The 14,271-nt window shown below is 40.4% G+C and overlaps 2 protein-coding genes across 2 annotated transcripts; both read left to right on the top strand.

The window, feature by feature from the left end:
• The first annotated feature begins 3,283 nt into the window (after positions 1-3,283).
• On the top strand, positions 3,284-4,592 carry LOC110790035 (uncharacterized). The gene is made up of 2 exons (XM_021994780.2): positions 3,284-3,860; positions 3,937-4,592. Exons 1-2 carry the CDS (start codon positions 3,284-3,286, stop codon positions 4,590-4,592), a joined length of 1,233 nt encoding a protein of 410 aa, XP_021850472.2.
• Positions 4,593-4,634: 42 nt separating this feature from the next.
• Positions 4,635-12,562, top strand: LOC130463079 (uncharacterized). The gene is made up of 2 exons (XM_056832113.1): positions 4,635-7,258; positions 11,848-12,562. The coding sequence occupies exons 1-2, from the start codon at positions 4,635-4,637 to the stop codon at positions 12,560-12,562; spliced, it is 3,339 nt and encodes a 1,112-aa protein (XP_056688091.1).
• Positions 12,563-14,271: the final 1,709 nt, after the last annotated feature.

Below are 14,271 nucleotides of genomic sequence, written 5' to 3'. Positions count from 1 at the left end.
TCTCCTTGTCGCGAGCGTCAATCGTCACTAATCATTATCTATCACAATTATTGCCGAAATTACCCTCGTTGATAAAATTCGGCTGTATTTGTAATCACGGGTAGAAAATGATTTTGGCACATCAAACCATAACTTATAGAGTTGTAACACATTCACTACGACTTTGTGAGACCTATTTTTCACTGCTCTACTCCCAAGTTGGTGTATTAAAATCAAAGTTGTGACCTTAGTTTGAGTTAAAAGTACGAAGTAAAATAATTTGTGCTAGCTTATTATTTACAAAGAAGAAGAAAAAGGAAAAAAGCTCCTAAAATTACTAGTTAGCGGGCCATTGTTTATATTTGAGCACATGTATCCATATTTGGTGCATGGGCCACCAGGCCCACCTTCATGTAGCCACTTAAAAAAGAAACGTTCATTTGTTGTGTTGGTGTATTTTGAATGTTAAAGTAAAAATACGATGTCTATCGATAATTAAATAATTATTTATAGCAAATTTGATTATGAATATACCAATTGTATATTGGTTCAGTGGTGATTGGGGTTGAATTTGGTAAGGAGGACCCCGTGTTCGATTCCCCGAAACAACAATTGGGAGGGGATTGAAACCTATCCACCCAAAACTCGTCCTGAATCCGGATTAGCCATAAGGGTGAACCGGATAGTAACACCAAAAAAATAATTAATTATGAATATAAATAGGCGAGCTTGTTCATGAACTTAAGTAAGCTTCAAAGTTGTTCAAGCTCTGCTTATTAAATAAACGAACATGAACGAGCTTTAACCGAGCCTAAATCCGAGTAGTTTATTGGGAGTCTCGATTCATTTGCACCCCTATATTTATTTATTTTGGTGTTACCATCGGGTTCACTCTTGTGGCTAATCCGGATTCGGGGCGAGTTTTGGGTGAATAAGTTCCAGTCCCCTCACAATAGTTGTTGAGGGGGAACGAACACACGGTCTTCCCTACCAAGTTCAGCCTCAATCACCACTGAACCAACAAGCAATTGTTATTTGCACCCCTATATGTACTATATTAATATCAACGTACTTTTATATTATTTCTAATCTCTATTACATAAGGGAAGAGTGAGGGGCATTTCGATAATCCCACTTTTGGTGTCCCCTATGAAATATACTTAAATACCCTCTACTATCTTACAATATAATTCAATTACAAATCTAATTATTTAAAATAGTGACTGCCTTTCTCCATTGTTGCTAGTGCACCGTTTCCTCTTCTATTCCGGTCCTCTTTCTTTCTCCTCCATTATAATTAGCCCTAAGTTTTATTTTCTTTTATATAGTGTTAATCTTTGCTGTAATTTATTTGGATTGCATTCTCATTCAGAATATTGCAGTGTACGTATTGATTTTGATACCCATTTAATTGCTTAACTATGTTAATTTGCTTAATTCACATTTTTATAATTGCTTCATTTGCTTGCAATTTAATTAATTGATGTTCATTTTATCGATAGAATCGATGTTTGATGTATCCATTTCCGTTCATCGTCATCTTCTCGATCTCATATCTTGCTCTTCTTTCTCTTCAATACAACTGGAAGCAAACCACAACGGTCGCCGGAAATACTTCCCCGGTGATAGATGGGGAATCGCGCGATTAAAATCGATTGCAAACGAGTTGACTTAGTAAAGGTTTAACGCGCTACCACCATAGCCAAACGATCTCAAGCTTTTTACGCTCCTTTTTTCTCTAAAATCGCCTTCTTTGTATTTTCTCTCTCCTCCTCTTCTTCTGCGTGTTTGTTTTTACGTTCTCTTTTTTTTCTTTTTTTTTTTCTCTTAATTTCTGCTTTTCTCAACCTCATCCCCTGAAATTAAGAAAAAAGAAAAAAAAATTTATTATTGAGTTAGTTTTGAGAGGAAAATAAAATAAAAAAAAGAACCTCTTTCTGTACAAATTGGATTTTATATGGATATCTTGAACAAATTTCTTAACTTTTCGACCATGTATTTGTGATGAAATATTCCAATAGGTATTAAACTATTGGTTAAAATACTTTCTGAAAAAAAATAAAGAGGTAGTCGTTTTACGATAATAAATATTTATTTATTAATGTTGATTTATATGCATTTTATAATCCACGCACCCATCGCGTGCATAAAATACTAGTATTATTTAACACAACCCATTATTGAACCAAAACTAATCCCAAATCCGACCCCAACCCATTGATTCGAATTACCACCCGAAATTCGAATTTAACTTTTTGACTCCCTTAACATCAAAACGTAAAATTACTCGAAGAATATAACTTTTTGAGGGAAATTAGTTTATGAATAGCCATATTTGCGTCAATCGTTCAAATTATTTTGCTGATAAATTACAGTCCAAGAGTGCCTAATTTTGCTTATAACTGGAGAAATCCATGTACCATATGCATTTAGATCATGTTTATCAAACACCAATTTTTGGTGTTCAAGAGAGAGAATTGAATAAAATACAATAAAATAGTTAGAGAGATAAGAGAGAAAGGAAGAGAGAGAGAGAGAAAGGAAGAGAGAGATAGTGTTGGCTACTCGAATACAAACAAATCATTGATCTCCCCAAGCTTTCTCTCGGTGCACGATAGCCTTATCGTGCTCCGTTGCCATGGCACGAAAAACTGGGGGCAAAGGGCAAGGTAGCAAGCATAATTCTCATGGAAATGTGACGACGAAGCCTCGTGGACCTTCATCGGATTCGCAGGCTCTCAGAACGCGTCCGATTGAGGAACTATTAGGCGTGGAGGCACTGGATTTTGGAATGGAGAATGAAATTCTCACTCCGAAATCAAGTGTGCAACATCTTCAACTGAGATCAGAGGTGCGACACTCATTCAATGAGTGGATGCAGGAGATTCACCATTCTTCTGAGTTGGTGCGTCAAAACAGAGCAAACATGGATGTAGGTACAATTTCTGTCCCTATTTTGCAGCAATTGGATGAGATATCTGTGCATAATAATGATGAAGTTGGTAGCATATCTGATAAATCAGTTTCGAATAAATCGGTTGAAAATCTAGACCATATTCAGATTGATTTGGATGACATTCAGGAAGAAATAGAATTCTGGAATTCTGCTATTTTGTGCTATGTTGTTGGTGCTAATCCACCTGCTCATGTTATGGAGGGTTTTGTTAGACGAATATGGAAGAATCACAAGCTTGATAAGGTAGTCATGGTGAAAAAAGGGATGTTCCTAGTTCGATTTCACACCATGGACATGAGGGATAAGGTGTTAACATGACACTTTTTCTTTGATGGTAAACCATTGATCATGAAGCCATGGAGTGTAGATATGGACATGGAGAAGGAGGAGATTAGGTCTGTTCCTATATGGATCCAATTAAAACTTAATATCAAATATTGGGGGGAAAAGGCACTCTTCAAAATTGTGAATCAAATAGGGAAACCTGTGAAAAGAGATTCTGCCACTACTAATAGGGATAAGTTTCACTTTGCTAGGGTTTTAGTGGACATGCCTATTACTCACAGTTTGCCTGATCAAGTTTCTTTCATGGATGAACATGGTGAATTGATTAAGGTAGACATAAAGTATGAATGGAAACCTAGTAAGTGTGGGGTGTGTAAGATGGTGGGACACCAAGATGCTGAATGTAGGCAAGGTAATAGGAAAGCTTGGGTGCAGAAACACTCAATGCAGCCAGTGAAACCAATGGTGCAAGCTCCTGCAGTTGATCAAGAGGGTTTTCAACAAGCTCTTAGGCCTATCAGGGTGAGAAACTCAATTGCAGCACCAACACACTTGAAAAACACTTTTCATTTGTTAAATGAAGAGGAAATTGGTGAAGTTGAACATGTAGTAGTGGAGGTGGACATTGAAGATGGGGCAGGTGAGCTAGGAGGAGGGAACTCCTCCCACTCTTATGGATAGAATTGTAACTTGGAATGTCAGGGGTCTTAATTTAGCTCATAAGCAAGGTGTAGTGAAGCAATTCATTCACAAACACCATGTGGGGCTAGTAGGACTTCTGGAGCATAAGGTGAAGGTTCCTAATCTTGGGAATCTTTACCAAAAAGTATTTTTGAATTGGTGTTTCACTAGTAATAGCAGTTATCATGATGGGGGTAGGATTGTGCTTGCTTGGAATCCTAGCAGTTTTGTTGTGACTATTCTACAAGTTACAAGCCAGCTTATTCACTGTCTGGTTAAGCCAGTGGGTGGTTCTTCTAGTTTTTATTGTACTTTCATCTATGACGTCAATGAAAGTCATAAGAGATTGGATCTTTGGAGTAATCTCAAAGCTTTATACACTCAGGATGCTTGGATTATGTGTGGTGATTTTAATTGTGTAATGACCACTGAAGAGAAGATTGGGGCTCCTGTTAGGAATGCTGAGATTGTGGATATATGTCAATGTATGCATTTCTGTGGAATGGAAGATATTAAGAGTGTGGGGAATTATTACACTTGGAATAATAAACAGCAAGGTGCTGCCAGAGTATTTTCAAAGCTTGACAGAATTATGGCAAATTCTAATTGGCAAACTCAATTTCCCACAGCTGAGGTTTGTTTTATGAATGAGGGCACTTTTGATCATTCCCCTGGTTTTCTTACTGTTTAACCTAGAACTGGAGGGGGAAAGAAGCCTTTTAAATATTTCACTATGTGGAAGAGTTCTCCTGATTTTCTCTCTATCATTCAGCATCAATGGAACAAGCAATTTCATGGCACAAAGATGTATGTGGTTGTTAACAAATTGAAGCAAGTTAAGGGTGCTTTGAAGGATCTGAATAGAGTGGGTTTCTCTGATATTCAGGCTGCAGATATTAAGGCATTTAATGATATGAATGCAGCTCAACAGGCTATGCATCTGAATCCTTCTGATGTAACTTTGGCTGATCTGGAACTACAGGCTATCAGTGAATATAGATTAAAACATCAGGCATATTTGGATTTTTTGAGACAAAAAGCAAAGATGGACTGGCTCAAAGCAGGTGATGAAAACACTACTCTTTTTCACCAGAGCATCAGACAGAGAAGAACTCTGAATCAGATTTATAGTATTTATGATATGCATGGCAATTGGAAAGAAGATTCTACTGAGGTGTCTATGGCTTTCTCGGAGTATTATACTTCCTTATTGGGTACTACTCAGACCAATAGGAAAGCAGTTCTCAGTCAAGTGGTCCAGCTAGGTCCTCTCATAAATGATCAACATAGAGCAATTCTGAATGGTCCATACACTGCAGATGAAGTAAGGAAGGCTTTGTTCTCTATTCCTGGGGTTAAAGCTCCAGGTCCAGATGGTTTTGGTACCTTTTTCTTTAAAGATTCCTGGAGTATTGTTGGTGATGAAGTGGTGGCTGCTGTTTTAGATGTTCTACAGCAAAGGAAGCTTTTGAAAGAGCTTAATCACACAGTGATCACTCTTATTCCTAAGATTAAATGTCCTAATACAGTGAGTGATTTTAGACCCATTTCTTGCTGTAACACACTGTATAAGTGTGTTACTAAGGTGCTGTGTAATAGGCTTAGACAAATCTTACCTGATTTGATCATGGAAAATCAGGGTGGTTTTGTTCATGGAAGGCACATTGTCCATAACATTATGGTGGTGCAGGACTTAGTGAAGCATTATGGTAGGAAGGATGTCAAACCTAGTTGCTTAATGAAGATTGACTTACAAAAAGCTTATGATACTGTGGATTGGAATTTCTTACAGGAGATGTTGGAGCAATTGGGTTTCCCTGAACATTTTGTGCATCTTGTGATGGAGTGTGTCACCACTCCTATGTTCTCCTTGATGATCAATGGCACTATGCATGGGTTTTTTAAATCTCAGAGAGGGCTAAGACAAGGTGATCCCATGTCTCCTTTGCTCTTTGTCATTTGCATGGAATATTTGTCCAGAGTTCTGCACAGCATGAGCTTGCTGCCTTTGTTCCAGTATCATCCAAGGTGTAAAGCTGTAAAGCTCACTCATCTCTGCTTTGCAGATGATCTGATCTTGTGCTGCAAAGGTGATTTTGCTTCTATCTATCTGTTGCTACAGGCTTTCAAGCTATTCTCTGATACTTCTGGTTTACAGCCTAACAAACAGAAATCTTCTATCTATTGCTATGGGATGTCTGATTCTGATATTAATAGGGTAGAATTGGTTTCTGGTTTTACCAGAAGTGTTTTGCCTTTCAAGTACTTAGGGGTACCAATTTGTTCTAAGAAAATCACCACAGCTCAGTGTGATATGTTGGTGGACAAGATGATTGCAAGAATTAAAGTTTGGAGCTCCAGGAATCTCTCATACTCAGCTAGAATGCAACTGATCAATTCAGTCTTATTGAGTTTGCATATGTATTGGGCCCAGGTGTATGTGCTCCCTAAGCAAGTTTTATATGAGATTAATAAGATCTGCAGGTCTTTTCTTTGGAGTGGCAAAGCTTACAACACAAAACCAAGTAATATCTCTTTGGCACAGTCTTGCTGTCACAAGAAAGAGGGTGGTTTAGGCTTCAGAGATGTTGTTAAGTGGAACATTGCACTGATGGGCAAATATGTGTGGGCTGTTGCTTCCAAACAGGATAATGTTTGGATTAAGTGGGTCAATGCTGTATATGTTAAAGATGGGGTTTGGTGGGATTACCAGCCTAATGCTTCAGCCAGCTGGTATTGGAGGAAAGTTTGTGAAACTAAGGAGATTTTAAAGCAATATTACTCTCAGAATGAGTTTAGTACTATTGCTCAGTACTCAGTTAAAGTGGTATATGAGAAATTAATTGAGGCTAGACCTTTGGTCACCTGGGACATGTTAGTTTGGAATAGGCTAAATGTTCCAAGACATAGATTTATTTGCTGGATGGCTGTTCAAGCTAGGCTTCAAACCACAGCAAAGCTTGCTAGAATTGGTGTTAGTGTGTCCCCACTGTGTTTATTGTGTGGACAACAGGATGAGGATCATAATCATTTGTTCTTCTCTTGCTCCTACAGTCAGCAATGCCTTAATGATATTAGAAGCTGGATGAGTATCCCTGGTGTTTCTTCTGATCTTCAGCAGATCACAAGGGGGATTGATCATAGCAGGCATTCTCATTTCAAGAAGCAAGTCTGGTATGCAGGCCTTGCAGCAATTGTCTATGTAGTTTGGCAGTGCAGAAATGGTAGCTTTTGGGATAAGTATGTTCCTACAGTGCAGAATTCTGTAAAGAGCATTAAGCATGCTGTGAGAGATAGAATCAAAGTTGTAATGCCTAAGAAGGTTAGTAGAAGGGATTGTACTTGGTTTTTGGCTCTGTGAGCTTGTATAGGTGTTTCTGTTTGCTTGCTTCTTGGTGGTAAGGTCCAACCTAGTTGGTTCGTGCCTCTTGAAGTTAAGCTTAGGTTGTAATTTGGTTTTTGTGCTTAATATTATCCTTACTTGCCTAGCAAAAAAAAAAAAAGAAGAGAGAGATAGTGAAACCAATTATGAATTGGTGTTCATGAACACCAAATGAAAAACCAATTCCATGCATGGAAGACTTGACATGTGACATATGAAGGGGACCAAACAATATTGTTTACTTTTTTTAAATGCAAAATGAAATTTTATAGGTGGTGTTTTAATTGCAAAGTTACATGCATTTTAGAAATGGTGTTTGATAAATGTTGTTAAATATGATTGGTGTTGGGTTTGGTGTTTGGGAGAGAGAAAACATAAAATATTATATTTTATTGGGTTGAAAGCCAAACTCTTAGTTTTTGATAAACATGCTCTTACTGTTTGACATAAATCATAATGCAAAAATCGGTGAAAGCATTTTCCCCTTCTTACTATTTTTGGAAAATTCTTGTCCCTCGTTATTGAAAGGGAAAGGAGATTTACCTTGTTTAAATAAGTGATGTAGCAAGAGGCATCCTCTAGTGGACCTCCGTCGTTTAACCGAGTCGGTTCGAGTTTGTGACTGACGTAAGAAGGATGGCTGCACGATTCGACAAATTAAGAAGCAAATCGTCGAAAACTGCTAAAACGATTTCTACTAGTCGGGCCTCTGGTGTCCGATTGCTTAATATAATATATATGTTTTCGGAAAGTAAACGGGCCCACGAGTTCAACACACTGCTACGCCTTAACTAATGGGTTTTAATTTGAAGGAAATAATGCCCTTGGTCCAAGTATGCATTTAATGATAAGTCTAATAAATGCGGTTCAGTATTAATTGACAAGTTAATAAATTCAGTGAGATCAAGTGAGCTGAATGCCTAGCTAGAGGCCGCTTCAGTTCAAGTGGAATTAATGATATTAATCCACAGCTTAGTCTTGACTGAACCCGTAGGGTCACACAAATAGTACGTAAACGGATCAAGTATTTAATGGCATAATACTCCATCTATGGATATTCGAAATCGACGGATCTTGGTTTCAGTGGGAGCTGAGATCGTCAAAGGCAAGAAATGAATACTCCGGAAACGATGATATTGCCGGAAACGGAAATATGGATCGCGATATCGTATCGGAAATATAAATATTATCCAAGTCGTAGATGTTGCCGGAAACGGAAACATGGTACGTATCGGAAAATATTATTGGAAATGGAAATATTGTCGGAATCGGAAATATTGCCGGAAATGGAAATATTGTCAGAATCGGAAATATTATCGAAATCGGAAAATAATTCCGGAAACGGAAATATTAAATATTTGTTCGAAACGGAAATTAATTCCGGAATCGGAAATATTAAATATTGTTCGTATCGGAAATGAATTCCAGAATCAGGAATTTAATCGGAAGCGTATCGTACGAATTAGCATCGGACGAGGCTCGCTAGACGAAGGCCCAGCATGAAGCCAGGCCGTCGCCCAGCAAGCCACACGAAACAAACCACACGCCAAGCCTCGACCAGGCCCAACGCAAGGCCAGGCCCAGCAAAGGCCTTGGGCGCGCGCGCGGATCACAGGCAGCGAGCTGGGCTGAGGCGCTGTGCGCTCAGCGTCGCCCGCAAGGCCTGCGCGCGGGTGTACGGTGCTCGAGCGATGCTCGTGTGCGTGCTATACGAATCCTAAAGCTATCGGGATTCAGCATATGATTAAATTCTAATCCTAATAGATAAAGTTTATTTAATAGAGTCCTAAATGGATTCTAATTAAACTAAATTAGTATTCTAATAGGATTATAAGTCCTTTTCCATAACTCTATAAATAGGGGCCTAGGGTCACAAATTTATATACCACATTGAAGTATTCAAAGGTAAGATTTTGAAGAAAAAATCAGCCAAACACTTGCAACCTATTTAGCCGAAATTCTTAGAACCTTAAGGGCGATTCCAGTTGGTCAAGCTTAAGGCGGATCCGGACGTGCTGTGGACTATCTACGGAGGGACGACACTTGGAGTCCTAAAGACTTGTTCTTGTTCGGTTCGGGCGCAGCTAGGGAGGGCACGCTACAAAGTGTATGCATCTAAATTATGCTAACTGATTATGTGTAAATAATATGTTTCCTGGCATTAAGGTTTTTCCGCATGATTTATGTTTTTCATATGTATCATAACCTAACAGTGGTATCACGAGCCTCTTATTATTTACATAATCTAAATTTCATGACATGGTTAAATTTTACAAATTTGCAAAGAATTAAAAGGGGTGATTAATTTTCGTAATTGTTAATTAATTGCAAATTGCGTTTATTTAATTATATGTACGCAGTTTTTCGGCAGTTTCTTCGTTACTCATCCAAATCGAGTGATTTTTGTGTCAATTCCGCATGTAAAAGACATTCTAAAATTTTGACAAAAAAGTACTTTTCGGCCGAACCCAGAATTCCCAAATTCGAAGCCTAACTATGACTTTTCGGAGGTTTTAGTTTTTCGAACGCAAAAGTTTGTAAATTTAAGATGTTAAATTGAATATTTGCGATTCTTGTTGATAAATCTTGAGTTTTTGATTGACCTACAGTATATGTTTAACAAATTTGAATGCCTAGACTTGTTAATTATACAACCGAATTTGTAATTATGATTACTTTGTCGAAATTCGAATAATTTAGAATTGATTTGTTTTTCATAATTAATTAATAATTTTAATTAGGTATCCATGATTAAAATCCACCATAAAAATTGTTAATTTATGTTAAATTTTAAATTTTTATGACCTAGATTTGAATCCATGATAATCGGAAATTAATCGATTAATAAATTTTCGAGGTTTCTCCCTAAAATTATGAAATTAATATGATTTATTAATTTGTCGTTAATTTTAAATTGAAAATTTTAAATTTTTATGAAAACGCTCATAAATGTTGCACGCACAAAGCAAAGGAAGTTACGTGTTACCCTTAAGGGGTGTTGTATAGTGCGGGCACGCGACGACGAGCAAGGGAGCTCGTCGCCCGTGCGGTACGAATGCAGCGAGCAACGAGCTATGCGGCACGCAAGGCTCTAGGCCTAGTCGTGCATGCTAGGCGATGGGTGAGGGCAGTGGGCACACAGCGCTAAGCATGATGCGTGTGGGCAGCAATGCGCTGCGCCACGACGCACCAAGCCTGCCGAAGGGTAGGCAGCCACGACACAACACCAAGCTGCGCGCAGCGTAGCCCTCAAGGCCGCGTGTGTGCGTGGCGATGGGGCGTGTGTGTGATGTCGCTGTGCGAGCCATGGGAAACGATCAATGGCACGGGGCAATGGGCCTCGTAGCTTGATGGGGCTTGGGCGCAAGCCCAAGTGCCTCGTCTTGCAAACTATTGATGCGTTTCGTTTTAATTTTAAATTTTAAGTTCGGAAATAATTTTAATTAATTTTAATATTAATAATTTAAATCGTTTTCTCGGATTTTAATTTTGAACATTATAATTATTATAAATTTTAATTTATACTAATTATTTTACTAAAATTAAACCTTGAATTAATTTAAATTTATTTAATTCAACTGAAAAATAAATTAAATAAATGGATTCGATTATAATTTTATATGAGCTTTAAATTTTAATTAAACTTGTATGTTTCCGGTTAGACTAGAAATACAATTTTATGTTTAAAATTAGTAAAGCATATAAAGTTATTGGTTTAAGTGGGAGCATTTTAGTCATAAACTCTTAATTAGGTCTACAAATCCTTTAAGGTTAAAACAACTTGATTAGAATTAATAAGGACTGAATAATCGGTAGATTATTGGTGCCCTTGATTAATTGCTGCAAATATTTATGTGATGCATAACGATGTGTTTTTACTAACCAGCTATGTGTGCCATTCATGATAATGAATGGGTGAATGGTATATATTGTATATGTACTGTTTTGCAGGTTATTGCAAGTGACTAGTGTTAGGGGGAAAAATACGCTCTTGGTGACGTGGGCATACATGGCAAGCATTGCTTACGTGGCTGCCAACAAGGCGCAGGGTGGCATTAATCGAACGGCATTCCCAACTGCTGGGCTCAAAACGGCCGTTACAAACCTTTGATGAAGCCGGCCTTCAATACGTATTTATTATCTAATTATGGGTAATTATTCCATAAACGTTACATTCTTGATTACGAATGCCTATAAAATGGCTTGGTCTTGTCTATTTTTGATGCATGATTTCCGAATAATAAACCAACATTTACCCTATGCTATTACATCTTGCTCTCACCATTTTCAATTATCTAGCTCGATCGATTGTTAGCACCTTCATCAAGGCAGGTTCGTCTCTAAGTCGAATTTGCCCAAAACAATTTGGCGCCCACCGTGGGGCTGACAATCAAAAGCAGCTCGATAATACCATTCCAATCACCATGGCTGGAAATGCTAGCTCATCCGACGATATTACTCGTCGCTTCGAAGCCATGGAGCAGCGCATCAACATCCTCCAAAAGGAGAACGAAGCGTTGCACTCTCAAGTGAGGTCCACTGCCTCCATCGCCACCGGATCCAGGTTCCAGTACCGACGAGACACCGCCGGGTTAAACCGCCGTTTGGATCTTGGCGCCGCTCCAGATCACCCCCTCCATGTACCCTTTGGCGAACCTGGGGGTCCTGTTCTCCAGCAAATCCGCGAGTTCGATCCATTACCGAACCAACCCCGTTCTAACCCGAGTTGGCTTCCCCCGCCTCTAACTCAACCATCTTCTGCAGGTATATCGGCAGCAGTTGTCACCTCGACGGCCGCCCGGGTAACCCCACCTCAGGTCGGCATGACGACATCCACCATGGTGACGGCCCCCGCCTCCACTCCGGCGTCTCGTCCGCTGCCTCCCCCAATGGTGACCGCGTCAATGCCCCTGCCCGTTACGCTTCCGGCACAAGGACCAACGCCAGCGATTCAAATGCCATGGGATCAACTCTTCTCTCAACAAGTCGTCCAACCTGTCGTCAACCTGGTCACCTCGACACCAGGGGCACCTCCCCAGTTGATGACGGCCCCTTTAGCTAACCAGGCGCCGCAAGCAGCGTTCCCCAATGCCAACGCCCAAATGCACCCCGACTCTTCTCGAAACTATTCTCCATACACTCCTCTTAACAGGTCAGTCGTTCCGGTCAGTCACGGTTTCGTAACTCCTTTCCCTTATGTTGCAGGTACCCACGCTACTCAAGGAACGCCCCCTTACATGCAACAAGTGGTGCCACAGTTCACTCCTCACCAACCTTAAGGCGTATACCCGCAGAGTACCTACTACCAACATCTCCAAGCCAGCCTTCCCGAAACGTTTAGCCCCCTCGTTCCGGTGCTCAACAGCATCTGTGAGAACACCAATCACCAACTCCAACAAATAATGACCATGATAAACAAAATTCCTGGTGTACCAACACCAATCAAAGAAGCCAGCCTAGACAGTTATGCCGACTCCCCATATGCTGATCCCATTGATGCAATAGACATCCCGAAACGATTTAGCCCACTCAACATGCCCATGTACGACGGGACGACCGACCCCAGAGAACATATCTTGACCTACAAGCAGCGGATGATGACCATTCCTGTCCCCAAGCACATGAGAGAAGCCAGCCTTTGCAAAGGTTTCGGTTCGACATTGGTTGGGCCCGCCTTGAAATGGTTGACTAGCCTACCGAATGGATGCATTACCTCTTTTGCTCACCTCGAAAACATGTTCAACCAGCAGTTCGCCAGCAGCAGATGTCTAGAAAAGCAGACAAGCGACTTATACCGAGTAATCCAACGTCCTGACGAACCCCTGGAGGATAATATAGCCCGGTTCATCAGGGAGAAGGTGACTGTTCCTGAATGTGATGTTCCGACAGCCATCGAGGCGTTCAGACAGGGATTATATGGCGAAACCGACCTCTGGAGGGATTTAATCAAATACCCATGCAAGACGTTCGAAGATGCTCAAGCCAAAGCAATGGCCCAAGTTAGGTTGGAAGAAACTCTCCATTCTCGGAAAGGGGGCAATGACTATTCAAAGACGGAAAGACGGTTGCCCTACCCCAAGAGGACCAACGATCGCCCTGCTCCTTATTCCCGACCTCAGCATGTAGCAGTAGTGGAGGAAGACGACGACTCCGACTGGAAGAACGGCCCGGATCTACCTCCAAAAATTAACGAATATTCTTTCTGTGTTGACACTGTAGGTCTGATGAACCACCTCTCGAAGATGGGGAAAGCAGTGCAATGGCCACCGAAGTCTAACAGACCCGAGTCAAAGAAGGATCCCTCCAAATGGTGTAATTTCCATGCCGACATCGGTCACACAACCAACGACTGCGTCGCGTTGAGGAGAGAAGTAGCCTACCTGCTGAAAAATGGTTACCTCAAGGACGTTATGTCAGATAAAGCTCGTGGCGTCATTAGCAAAGACAACTCTAACTCTCCATCTCGACCTCCTCCACCTCCCCCTCATACTAAAACTGTAAATTTCATTGCTGGAGGTTCTGACATTTGTGGTTTAACTTATTCTGCAGCGAAGAGACATGCCCGAGAAAACGAGATAGATAGACCAGTCTGAGCTGTAGGGGACATCTCAGACAAACATCACGACGGCTAAATACCTAACCCCTATATCTTTTGATGAATCTGATGCAGGGGACATCTCGGACAAACATCACGACAGCTTGGTGATATCTATTCGTGTTGGAAACTGCACGATCAAACGAGTCCTTGTCGACAATGGCAGCTCAACTAACGTGATGATGCTCGACGCCCTCAAAGAGATGGGACTCAACCCAGATACAGACGTCGTCAAAAAGTCCACCGTGCTGATAGGATTCAGTGGCGAAGCAAAAACCACCTTCGGAGAAGTTACCCTACCCATTTACGCACAAGGGATCAACCAACAGGTAAAATTTTGTGTTATTGACTGCCCTTCATCTTACAACATTATTTTGGGCAGGCCCTGGATCC

This window comes from Spinacia oleracea, chromosome 6 (assembly GCF_020520425.1).
Source record: "Spinacia oleracea cultivar Varoflay chromosome 6, BTI_SOV_V1, whole genome shotgun sequence".
Taxonomy (NCBI): Eukaryota; Viridiplantae; Streptophyta; class Magnoliopsida; order Caryophyllales; family Amaranthaceae; genus Spinacia; species Spinacia oleracea.
The sequence above is the reverse complement of the archived record's forward strand: the minus strand, read 5'-3'. Positions and strand labels throughout refer to the sequence as shown.